Source organism: Pseudorasbora parva, chromosome 4 (genome assembly GCF_024679245.1).
Source record: "Pseudorasbora parva isolate DD20220531a chromosome 4, ASM2467924v1, whole genome shotgun sequence".
Taxonomy (NCBI): Eukaryota; Metazoa; Chordata; class Actinopteri; order Cypriniformes; family Gobionidae; genus Pseudorasbora; species Pseudorasbora parva.
The window spans coordinates 40070146-40083446 of NC_090175.1; the positions used below are offsets into that span (position 1 = coordinate 40070146).

The following is a 13301-nucleotide window of genomic DNA, read 5'->3' on the forward strand; positions in this document are numbered from 1 at the left end:
TTTTTCCACCAGTGAATGTACATGACTATTTGTGTTGTTCCTAATTTACTGGATAAAGATTTTTACTCACAATAAAATATTTTAGAGCTTGGCATTATTGGAAAAATATTTGTGTATATGAAATTGCCTATGACATTTTAAGATTGTTTTACATGGCTAACATGATTAATTTCATGACTTTTATGTGTAGACTAGAGAAATCAAAACTTCTCAAATTAGGCTACCTCATATATACTGGGTATCCAAGCCCTTGTGGGCTCTGGTGCCCAGGTTGAGAACCACTGGTTTAAACTGGATTGTGGATAATTAGTAAACAACCATACAAAATACAGTGTACAAAGGTGGCACAACTGTTTATTGAATTAGCTCTACAGTTTCTCTTCACCCTTTTGTTTTTGTCCTTATTGTTTATAATATAGCAAGAATCTAATTTTTATTCAATTTCTTTACATATAATCATTCTGTCCATCAATGAACTAGTAAATCTGTCTCTTTTAAAAGTAGAAAACAAGAAGCAAACTTCTTTGCATTTTGTAAAATTGTTTTATTCGTTTTTGCTTTCTGGTGTTTTCTGTTTTTCTTCAGTCTGTTGTATATAAAGGTTATTTTTTATATGCAGAAATAGTTCAGCCTCTAGACTACTGTAATGTATGAAATTTCCTGCTGTTTTTTCTGTCTTCCATTAGTCGTCCAGATACTTCTGAGGTGGAGGAGGAGAGCTCATCCTGTCCCTACTGCAGCTTCAGCCTAGCTGACTGTGAGCTGCTCTGTCCCGGCTGCAAAAACAATCTGCCCTACTGTATCGCCACAGTGAGTACAGACAAAAACTAAAGGGTAAATTCTGTCATTAAATCCAGGATCTCTCTGACCCCTCAGAAAGGCCCAGAAAGGTTGTAAAATATTCCATGTGACTCCAGTGGTTCACCCATAATGTTATGAAGCGACGATAATACTTGTTGTGCGGAAAACAAAAACTGTCATTTTGTCAGTTTTTTTTGCACACAAAGTATTCTCGTCCCTTCATTACATTAAAGGTGTCATGTACTGGCTTTTTAAACGTTTTTATACTGTTATCTGAGGTCAACTAATGATGTTTGTGTAGTTTTTACATTCAAAAACATCACAATGAATAAGTAATAGGCTATTTTCTACACTGGTTTTTAGGCTCTCTTCTGAACACTCGGTTTTGATAGGCGTGCCGTACTGTAGGCTTGGAAGTAAACGCCCATGGCTAGGATTGGATAATACTTGCATATTTAATGAGCTTCTGCTCCCCTGTCAGTTCACAGGAGGGAGGGATTGTTTTGAAAGCGGCAACCGGAACGATTCTCACTGGGCTCGCAAAATCTCTCTATCAAACAAACACAATGATTTATCTCTCATCCACCCGCAATTGATTGGAATATTATTTTTTTATTACTTGGCCTGCCCAATTGGTGGATATAAGCGCGAACCGCACACTCACACACACACCCTTCAAATATCAAGTCAAGAGATTGAACAACGCAGATCAAGAAAGGAATATTATTTTACTATTTAAGATTCACCAGCCTGCCAACAGGCTTACGTTATGGTAGCCCGTCTGGAAACACAGCCCCGGGACGTTAGGCTTTGCGATCCCTAGCCCATACACGTCCGAGTCTGATCCCGAATCGCAATGAACCAACAAATAAAGGATTCTCCAGCCTGTGACAATGTGCTAAGGTATGTTCTGTTAGACACGTACTCATAATCAATACGATCTGTAATAATGCAATACTATCACATATAAAAAACACGTTTTACTCATATTAGTGTCTTGCACCATTAGGGTTTTATTTATCTGTTGAGGCGGCATTTCCCCATTCAAGTACGTCATTGATCAATACATTTATTTGAGAGCTCACGTTTGGTGTCAATAAAAGCTTTTCTTTGACTAACAAGGAATTTTTTAAGCTCTGAAACTTACAGGAAATTAAAGGCTCAAGGGAAAGTTGATTTCTCAATTCATCACCCCTTTGAGGTTGAACCACTGGAGTCACATGGACTATTTTAATGGCCCTTTAATCTACTGCGTCACTGCACTAACTGAACACAAGCAGCTCTTGCAACCTACAGCTTCAGTACCACAGTACAGACGTCACTGAGAACCATTCATCAGCCTCTTCCTCTGCCTGAAAACAGACCCTGTTTTAACTTACTCTCTAGGTGGAATATTTCATTCGTGACTCGCCTGTGACTGTAATGAGAGGAATGACAATAAATTTGACTTGACCTTTTAGTGTGTAAATGCAGACACGCACAGTTACACAGTCTGTCTGATAGATGTGTGTGTCATCATTTTCAGGGTCGTCACTTGGTCAAGGAGGATTGGAGTGTCTGCCCACACTGTGATTTTCCTGCTCTCTACTCGCAATTCACCCAGTAAGTCTCATCCATCCAGGGTCTATCTATCCATCCACCTATCAAGTCACCTATCAATCCATTGATTTTCTCTATTTGTGTTTGTTTCAGGCTCTTAGAGACAGAGTCAGTTTGCCCTATGTGCTCTGAGACTTTAAATATCAGTGATGTGAAAAAGGTTTCGGACTGCTCCAAATATCTGCAGCAGGATCAACTGGAACACTGAGATCACGAGAGCAAGGAAGAGATGAAAGGGTAATGAGAGAAAAACATCTCTTGCTGTTTAGTCATAAAATAGGGGCTAAATTTTTTTTTTTATCTAATTGAATACATTTGCATAAAGTTTAAGTGCTTAAAGGTGCACTATGTAGTATTTTTGCAGGAAAATAACAAAAACCCACTAGGCCAGTGTTATATATTTTGTTCAGTTGTGTACTTACAATATCCCAAATGTTTCCAACTATTTGTAAATTGTGAGAAAATAGCTTTTTTAACTAAGGACCGGGACGTTTCAGCATAGCGTTTGAGCGAGTCGCCTGTCAATCGCGTCATATCTGCGTTACCCTCGGTTTTATTCTGCAGAAGCGCTTTTCTCTTAGCAGTGTGAACATGTCACAGAGCGCTAAGCGAACGCAAAGAGTAACGTCATAACATAATTTTACACACTTAAATGTATCTAATATGATAAACAGAGCTGCTTTACCTTATAATCATGACCGGAAAAAGCGGAAGTGCGCGCGCCCGGTGACTGTGTCTCGTCCCGTCATAATAAAAGTCCCGGTGCTCGCGAGCCATGTGTTTGTATAACAATCGCTCCAGCGGCCGTGCTCAGCTCCACAACACTCGGTCCTGCTCTGCTTCATACTACAGTAACGTTAATAACCGCATCCATGAACATGATTTCTGCCCGAGTCCTATTTTCCACTGGCTGTGAGGTGAAGACCACATGTCCCAAGATACTGCATCATCAAACTCAAACTTTGTTTAGAAAAGGCGCCCTCCAGTGGACGGAAAGTTGCATAGTGCGGCTTTAAATGAAAAGTTTACATTTTTTGTATGGAATTTATTTTTGACATTTAAATTTTAAATCAAAAGTCCACCCACACACACAGACACACACACACGTTTGTTTTTGTGACATATGGGGACATTCAATAGACGTAATGGTTTTTATACCGTACAAACTGTATTTTCTATCCCCTTACACTTCCCCTACCCCTAAACCTACCCATCGCAGGAAATATTCAGCATTTTTACTTTCTAAAAAAAATTCATCCTGTATGATTCATAAGCATTTTGAAAAGTGGGGACATGGCCAATGTCCTCATATTACACCCTCTCCTTGTAATACCTATGGCATACCCATGTCATTATACACATTTGTGTCCTCATATGTCACAAAAACGTGCCCACACACACACACACACACACACACAGAAGAAAGAAAGGCTTTTTAAATTTTGGTTGAAAATCCCTTAAAGTATTTCTTATTGTTTTACATCATTTTAACTGTTTTGTTTGTTTGTTGTTGTTTTTATTTTTGGTTTTGGTGGTGGTAGTGGTGGTGTTTTTATTACATTTTTTAAAATAAAATAAAAAAAATCGTTTCATTTATTTCCTCTGTATACCTATACAGCACACTTTCCAAAATATATGAATCGACTCCATCTAGCACTTAATAACATTTTGATGAAAATTTGTGCCCTTGATAATTTTATTTTGTAGTAGCTTAATATTTATATTTATTGTGCCCTTTATATTTATAAAATAGCACAGCATCCCATATCTGATTGTTGACCGATATTAAATATTACAGTGTTTAAAATGATTATTTGTTGGTGATTATTTTTGTAAACAGAGCAATATGGTTTATTTTGTTTAACATCTAAAGTGCCCATTATGTTTTTTCTGTTTTCAGATACAGAGATGTGGTGTTCTCAAATATGATGACAGTCACACACCTGTTAATGCGTGATGGTCAGTCATTACAGAATCAATATTGTGGGATCAATATTGTAACCTTTCAAGTCAGCTGTGATTGTATTTTCATGATATTATTGAAAATACAAAAAGTTTTTATTTATTTTCAAATATTGTAGCATTTTGCAATCATGGTATATTTATCTTAAAATACAGAATAAAAAAGAAAATATGTATGAGCTTTTTTGTACATTTAAATATGTTCTGTATAGTTACTCTAAAATATTCTTATACAGTGTCTTAAAGGTAAAGTGTATACTTTCGTCTGCCATTGGCTGTACAAACAGGTAGTCCCGCCCCAAACTCACACCATTGGCTAAGTTGATGTTGCTATGTTGGGCCGTTCAAAAACACAAAGCAATGTTGAAAGCATCACAAAGCTTTAGAATTTGTACTTTTTGAGGACATCAGCCTAGGAATGTTATCTCTGCACATTAAACTTCAATAAGTGAAAATTGTGCATCAGCTTTAATCTGCTGTTTTGTAGCCTGGCCACAAGAGTTCAGCACTGCAGTGTGAGCTAATAAAAGGAGAAAGACAGTTAATCTAACCACCCATGTGCTGACATTTATTATGAGCTGGACTGTGCGTTCACCTTACATGTGGTCTTACATTTATTAGTATGAATAGAGTTAATGACTCTTGAGCTTCACCTCACTGCTTTAGACATTTAGGTAATTAGTTCTGCATTTTGTATAAGCTTTAGCTTTAATGTACTAAAACCTTCTAATTCGAATTATTAGAGCATGTGAGACCCGATTATTATTTGTATTTTGTGGTATATTTGTACTATTTAAAGGGATAGATCACCCAAAAAGTCAAATTCTGTCATAATTTTTTTCACCATCGTCATGCCTTTAATAAAACTATAATTTTATTTATTTTGTGTAACACAAAAGAAGATATTTTGAAGAATGTTGGTTACGAAATAGTTTTGGCGACCATTGACTTTCTTTGTATGGACAAAAGAAAATGCTGAGACATTTCTCAAAATATCGTATTTAATGTTCCACAGAAGAAATAAATGCATACAGGTTTGGAACGACTTGAGGGTGAATAAATAATGAAAGAATATAATTTTTTGGGTGAACTATCCATTTAACATGTATTATTATTTCATATATCTTAGGTGTCCACAGCTTAGTGATACAGCTGTGTTGTGTGATATTTGTATGACGGTATTTTTGAGCATTTCAATTAAAAGCAAAAAATCAGGTTAAAGCTTTTATCATACTTATATTATAGTCTGTCTGAATACTCAATTCTGATTGGCTGGAAGGTGTGCAGTAAAATAAATATATGTAACCTTGCTCTGTCTTTGGACATGGTGTCCAATCAGGGAACTCAATTCTTTGTTTATAGTGATAAAAAAAATTCAGAGCACATGATAAGAATTGTGTTCTTGTCAGCCCCGGACAGATGGTGTGTGTGTGTTCTATAATGTAGGTATGTGTAGAAGGCATGAAAGCATGTCCCATATTTAGCATAGCATCTGTCATGTGGTTATTGTGGTCATGTGGTTATGTAGGATGTTGTGTGATGATCACTTGATAAGAATAATAGTCACTCACTGTAATTGTATTTTTCTTAAAAGCCTAATTCACCTGTGAAACTCCCACATTTGACAAGTTTGTGTGGGTGTGATAGAGCACTGAGAGCCAATGTTTTACAGCATCTGAAATGCTGAGGTAAGTTTGTAATTTGTAAAGACCATCATGAAGCTGTCCAGTGAGTGAGTGTGTGCGAGTGCAGAGAGAGAGAGAGAGAGAGAGAGAGAGAGAGAGAGAGAGAGAGAGAGAGAGAGAGAGAGAGAGAGAGAGAGAGAGATTGTGTGTGTCTCCTCTGCAGCATGCTGGCGTTGTGCCACGCTCTGAGCAGAATGGCTTCACAAATTCTGAACAATTGTAGTGTTTTATTTCCTGGTTGCATTGTATTTCAAGTACTGGTGTCTCACACACCTATGCACCAAAGTTTTTTATGCTGTTACTTCATGTATGTGCACGTCGAGTGAAGAAAGATATTTTTAAAATATATGCTTTAGCAAATATAATTAATCTTATTATATTTAAAATTAGATAGAAAATTAGATAGATAGATAGATAGATAGATAGATAGATAGATAGATAGATAGATAGATAGAATTTAAACATTATTTAATATTTATATGATATAATGAACTAATATAATTCATCTTAATCTTATATTGTTATTATGAATCTTGCTGATTATCTCTAACTCTCATTCTCACATGGGATAATTTATCTTTCCTGACACTTATAGTCCCCCCCCCCCCCCCCCCCCCACCGCGCTCGCGCGCACGCACACACACACACACACACACACAGCCCATGCCATGCCCTCGTTTAGTTCTGTGGGCTCAGTGTAAATCTGTTTAGAGAGAGGGGCTGTGATTTAATGTGACACAAAGGACAAGTCGAGGTGAAGCGGAGCTGTTCACAAAACCGCTAACATCTCGTGAATTCTTAAGTCTTTCTCGCTTAGTATAATCGGAGTGTGCTGATTCACCTAAATTTATTTGAACGTGCGTGTGTTTATGTACGTTTAACAGCTTAAATGAGACCGCTTTTAATTTAACTGAGTACATTTACCCTATATCTTTAAATTCACTTAATGATATTGTAGCTCAGTAGGTATTCGTAACTTAAATCCAGGCGGAGAAAGTGACGCCGGTGCGGGACAGCGATTGCTTCATCACGCGAGAGCACAGCAGCAGCCTCACTGCAGCGGGACAGGTGCATGCACGCGCAATCCATTACACACCGAAACTGAGCCCGGAGTGTGGATGTACATACAATGAAAGACATGTGTGTTTACTGGAAGCGTGTTTGAGCGGAGGCACTAATATCATCTGTGTTTTCTTCCTGAGGTGAGGCTACGTGTCTTAATACTGTTCATGTGTTATCACTGACGTGCTTTTTTCGCTTCAACATGATTTAGCAAGTTCTACCGAGTGACTTACGGGCATGTTTGTATTGTAGCATAAGTCTGCACTGAGGGTCTGTAAGAGTGGTTAACGTTGTGATAAGTGTTCTCCGGTGTCCCCACTGCGGATCTCTAGAGCTGGATTCAGTCCCGGGTGTTTTTCACTCCGTCACTGGAGCGAGATCTCTTATTAGCCTCAATTAATCTGTACCTTTTTCTCAAGGTCTCGAGGATAAAGCTGTTCCAGGGGTGTGAGAGATTGTATTATTCATTTTATGCAAGAGACATATGCTCTATTAAGATACGCAATTAAACTAAACATTTTATATAGGCCTGTATTATAAGCATCTAATTCAAATGTAATTCTTACATGCATATTATTACATACATTTTTGTGAATTCTGTTCTCCACACTAAAATTCCAATAGGCTATCATATTTTTTCTATTGTATACATTCAGACTGTGGACCTTTATATTAGGTGGCATTAACTACTATGTAGGCTACTAGCCTTTAAATTAATAATTTGATACAATGCGCTTATTGTGTACATGTTTTCACATTGTACTTACGGTTAAAATAAATACCTGCATGTAATTATTTTCTGTAGTTACATTTATAATTATTGACCCTTCCCTTACACCTAACATAATCCTACCCTGAAATGCAATATGAACACTATAAATTGTTCTTATTTTTTGATGTAAGTAGGCTACATATTAAGATCACCTAATATAAAGTGGGACCCAGATGGTCAAATTAAAATTTTAACCAAAATGTTGAACTGTGTTCTCAGGACAAGGATAGCTTTGGATAAATATTTCAGGGAAAGTTGATTTTTATTTTATTCGTGCTTATTGTTTTAAGGGTTTATTTATACAATATTCTTTGGACAAAACACTGCTGTGATTATTGCAGTTTTGCATTTGCATTTTTCATAAATTGTTTTCTTCCATAACTGTTTTACTGTGTTTATTTATTTAATTTGTTTAGCTGAGAGGCCTATAATGAACAAATTTAATGTTTCATTGTGACAACCTAGTCCTAGACCATAAAACTATGACAACATGCCCCCAGCTGAACGTGTGTTCGGTGAACTGTTTCTGTTGTCCTGGGAAATCACAGGCAAAATGTTCAATAGCTAGACAGCTAACCTTGGCCTCCCATATAAAAATAAGTGACTGTATTTATATATGGCATAAATATAATAGAATACTCCATATAGCCATTTGTAGTTTCTTAATGCTTTCTGTGAAAATTCTAAATTTGTCTTACCTCACTTTCTATTCAAATGCTGTTTAATTAAATAATTATTATTATTATTTGGTTAAATAATTTTTAAATAAACTATATATTATAAATTGTATATATTTACATGCACTATATAATATATAGTTTGTAATATTTAAAATGTATATTTTATAATATAGATTATAAAATATTATATCTTTGGCCTCTATATGCTTATATACTAATATGGCTTATACAAGCTCAGTTCATTTTTACAATTTGTATCTTTCTCTTGAAACAATCTCATTGTTTGAAAAGAAAGAGAAATTGAAGAGTCTCATCTCTTTTCTGATGATGTGTTTACTGGCGTGAGGGCGGAACAACTTGTCACAACACAAAAATCCAGCAGCCATATCACCCTGTAGGCCAAGACTGGTTTCCCACTGAAGCTAAGCAGGACTTAATGTACCTGGATGGGAGACCAACTGGGAAAACTAGGTTGCTGCTGGTAGAGGTGTTAGTGAGGCCAGCAGGGGGTGCTCACCCTGTGGTCAGTATAGCAAAGGGGACACTATACTGTCAAAGAGCACCGTCCTTCGGATGAGACATTAAACCGAGGTCCTGACTCTCTGTGGTTGTTAAAAATCCCAGGATGTCCTTCGATAAAGAGTAGGGGTGTAACCCCGGCATCCTGGCCAAATTTGCCCACTGGCCCCTGTCCATCATGGCCTCCTAATAATCCCCATATCCTGATTAGCTTCATTACTCGGTCTCCTCTCCACCAATCAGCTGGTGTGTGATGGGCGTTCTGGCGCAATATAGCTGCCGTCGCATCATCCAGGTGGATGCTGAACATTGGTGGTGGTTGAGGAGATTCCCCCTTCTATGTAAAGTGCTTTGAGTGCCTAGAAAAGCGCTCTATAAATGTCATGAATTATTATTATTATATTATTGTCATTCACATGAAATTGCACCAATAGCAATCAATTCCTGATGGACAAAATCAAGTCCCACCCTAGATTTTATTTTTCTTGTTCGATAAGCAGTTTCACTTGAATGTGCAACATAATATGAAAAGACTTACCTTTAATGGCAACTTTATATGCAACTGGGTTGACACAAACAATTTTGAAAGAGAAATTACATATATCTAGAATTGTTATTTATTTAGCAGTAACTTGTTCAAGTGAAATGATTCATTGCTGATCTGGCCTGATGTTTTGTGACACTGATGTAATAAATGCCATAGTTTAATTAACGGCACAGTTACATTCTGAAGTGTTTTGCCTTTTTTTTCTTCTTTTTTTGTGTGCTGATTAATGTGTCTGTGTGTTGCAGGTGTGCAGTCATGGTTCCTAAGGGGCTGATCTTGTTAATGCTGTTGCTTCAGTTCTCAGCAGAAAGCACCGCAGATGGAGGCAAACCCAAGAAGGGGAAAAAGGGCAAACAAGTCGTCTGTCCCTCGTAAGTCTCCCAGGCAGTAACACACACTCACATACACACATATGTGTGCTGATCCCATAATCTTTTAAGGTTGCCAAGGATGCAAGGATGTCAGTCATGAAGAATTACAGTGCTGTTAATCAGAGTAAAAGTCTGGTGATACATTTTGGAGCCTGCCAGACTGGATGCTTCTTATAGCACTGGTCCAGGACCAGCTGTGTCCTTGTCGACACTTTCTATTACGTACTAACAGATCCAGCTAAATTGGCATCAGGTCATAGGCAGGGCCAGTGATCCACATCTGTGTGACTAAGCATGACTAAGTGTCTATGCTTTTTACTGTATTTTCTGATAGCAGACATTATTACATAGTAATCATGTGTTGAATAGTGAATAGTTATTTAATCTAAGAGGGTTGTGACTCTTTGCCAGGGAAAGTTGAACCCTAGTATGACTTTGATAATTGATGTACTGCCAGTATAATGTAAATGTGTCTGTTTTGACATTGCCAGTCAGTTATCAGCTGAGGACTTGGACAGAGTCCCAGCCAACTCGACCAGCAACATACTGAACCGCCTGCTGATGACCTATGATTCACGAATACGACCAAATTTCAAAGGTAATGAGATTTCAGAATACTACCTTGGAATATTGTTTCAATTTTGTTTATTTTATTTCATATTATCCTTGCTATAGTGAAGGAATAATCAGAATGACTCTCAAAAATGCTCAAAAACAATTAATATTGGTAACACATTAGGTTCAATTGGTAAGAGTGACTAATGTCTAACTATAAATAAGACATAAAAATAATCCTTAATGCATTAGGCATGTACTAACAACAATCAAAAATTTTACTGCATTTTTTATATACTGTAGGTTAATTTCTATACACAAATATATCTTTCTAATATATAAATATTATAGTATTTTTTTCATATATTATAAATGAATGTACATAAACAATAAGCATATATAAGTAGCACGTAAGTATATTTATAAATATAATTTAATTTATACATATTGTTAATTTATAAATTATATTTTATAAAGTATGTTTATGTATAATCGTTTTTTTGTTTTTTTTAAGCTTATTTATTTATTATAATTTTCCATTGTGGACATTTTTCATGGTAGTTCATGGAAGCCTTGATATGTTCCTGGTATGGGAATACATTTAAATAAAATTTTGATCACAAAAAAAAAAACAAGTTAGTTCATGATACTTTAACTAATGAACCTTATTGTAAATTCAAGTCAAGTCACCTCTATTTATATATAGCGATTTATACAATACAGATTGTATCTGCAGCTTTATAGTGATAAACAGGAAAATAATTATTCAGTAATGCAAACTGAATTTAATTCTTCTGTAAAGAAGCTCTAAAAAAATACAAAATAAACGGTCATTATTCAGTTGAAAGCAGTTCAGTGTTTAAAGTGCTACCAAAATATGTTATAAATATTTTAAATATTATAAATAAAGTCATTATAAATATTTTGGGAATTTTTAGTCAAATTAATAATAATAATAATAATAATAGATTTTATTTATAATGCACTTTTCATTCCGAAGAATCTCAAAGTGCAAGAAAAAAAAGTGTAAATTGCCCAGTCAAACATTTCTTCTGATTTCACCCAGGTTAAATTGATTATTGGGTAATGTTATTCATTAAATTATCATTATTTTTAAATAAAATAAAATAATTGGTTGTGAAATTATAAGACATCATTCTTTTAGGTTCAGATCAGTGATCTTTGATTTAATAATATTTTAGTGAGGCTTTTTTAGTATTTGTGTCGTACCCTGATTACCAAACCTCTCAGACCTCTAACATGTTCATAAAATTCAGTACTTGCACTTTTTTTCCCTAGTAAGTCACAAATAACATAATGGATGACCTCATTAGAATTAATCACAGTGTCAGAAAATGTCAGTGTGTATTGTACAGAGTAATTGGAAATTCTCTCCCATCGTGCTGCTGAGGATCTCGAGACCCTGTGGAATAAGAATGTGTCATTCTGAACCCAGTAGGATAAGGGTGTCAGAATGAAACTGTTAGATCAATGGGCTTCTGCTACGGTTCCAAGTTCTTACATCCAACGAAGCACAAAATATTCTCACATTTGAGAGTATTTGTTTTGCACTTTGGGGAATCTGAGAATAGCACACAGATTTTATCCTACACACATGGTTGATGTCCATGATTCTATTCCTCTGAAAGAGTTGCTATAATGTGCTTGCAGGTATCCCAGTGGAGGATAAGGTGAACATCTTCATCAACAGCTTTGGGTCGATTCAAGAGACGACAATGGTTAGAAAAAAAACATTAGTTATTATGTGTGTGTGATTTACTTGTACTTTATATTCTATCCACTTCAAATCTTTTCTATGCTTATTTTTTTCCATATAAGTCATTTAAGCTCACAATCTTGTTAAATGTTGTACATTTGATTGATTTACAAAATATATTTGCATCTATTAATATTACATTGTTTTATTTCCAGGATTACCGTATAAATATATTCCTGCGTCAGCGCTGGAATGACCCACGGCTGAAGTTGCCAGCTGATTTTAAGTCGGATGCATTGACCGTTGATCCAAAAATGTTTCAGTGCCTGTGGAAGCCAGATCTGTTTTTCGCCAATGAAAAAAATGCAAATTTTCATGACGTCACACAGGAAAACATACTCCTGTTCATCTTCCGCAATGGAGACGTCCTCATCAGCATGAGGTAGGTCACGGTCATGATTATAGGTTTAATTATACAATAACTGGCAATGTGGCAATAGGATAATACAAGTAGAAGTGGCAATATGATAATAAAACACTAATGTTCAAGATATAGTTTTCTGTAAATTACTTTATTAAGTTTTATTATTAATAGTAAACAGGATAACCAATTTTTCCACCGAGTAATATAGGTCATTAGACCATTTACATTGACCATACAACTGTTTTTATTCATATAGTATTATATAGAATGTGCAATCACAGTTGTGCATTTATCACCATATATTTTACCAGTTGGAACTATAGGATTTAAAATAAAAATTAGGGGATGAACATAACATGATCTTCAACACTACTACACTAGTGGCAGCCTGTGCTTTACAAAACTTTGAACACATCTTCCCTTTTTAAGAATGACTTCAGTGCCTTTCCTTGTACTTTTCTCAGAGAAAAGCTTAACTGTAACTCTTCCAGAGTCGCGGTCAGAGCTGATTCGAAAGACCGTCATTCGCCAGCTTCTGTGTTTACTAGTCTAGTAGCGTGCAAGCGCAACTTGGCCGTCATTATGTTAAACCCCGCCCACCGACTCT

At 35.9% G+C, this 13301-nt stretch overlaps 2 protein-coding genes across 5 annotated transcripts in view; both read left to right on the forward strand.

The window, feature by feature from the left end:
• Window positions 1–9931, forward strand: part of wdr19 (WD repeat domain 19) — a 63609-nt gene extending 53678 nt beyond the window's left edge. Inside the window, exons 34-38 of one of the 2 annotated variants that reach the window (XR_010904773.1) lie at window positions 687–810; window positions 2327–2403; window positions 2494–2637; window positions 4301–4359; window positions 9873–9931. Coding sequence is in view for 1 of the 2 variants with exons in the window: in XM_067441752.1 (XP_067297853.1) it covers window positions 687–810; window positions 2327–2403; window positions 2494–2608 (316 nt within the window). In the remaining variant the exon portion in view is untranslated. Of the gene's footprint in view, window positions 1–686; window positions 811–2326; window positions 2404–2493; window positions 2638–4300; window positions 5591–9872 lie in introns of those variants that run through there. The other variant, XM_067441752.1, reaches the window with a different exon arrangement.
• Window positions 2580–13301, forward strand: part of glrba (glycine receptor, beta a) — a 44587-nt gene continuing 33865 nt past the window's right edge. Inside the window, exons 1-6 of one of the 3 annotated variants that reach the window (XM_067441754.1) lie at window positions 2580–2637; window positions 4301–4359; window positions 9873–9998; window positions 10490–10596; window positions 12225–12292; window positions 12486–12712. In XM_067441754.1, coding sequence (XP_067297855.1) covers window positions 9883–9998; window positions 10490–10596; window positions 12225–12292; window positions 12486–12712 — 518 coding nt within the window. In that variant the 5' untranslated portion in view covers window positions 2580–2637; window positions 4301–4359; window positions 9873–9882. Of the gene's footprint in view, window positions 2638–4300; window positions 4360–6719; window positions 7250–9872; window positions 9999–10489; window positions 10597–12224; window positions 12293–12485; window positions 12713–13301 lie in introns of those variants that run through there. The other 2 variants (XM_067441755.1, XM_067441753.1) reach the window with 2 other exon arrangements.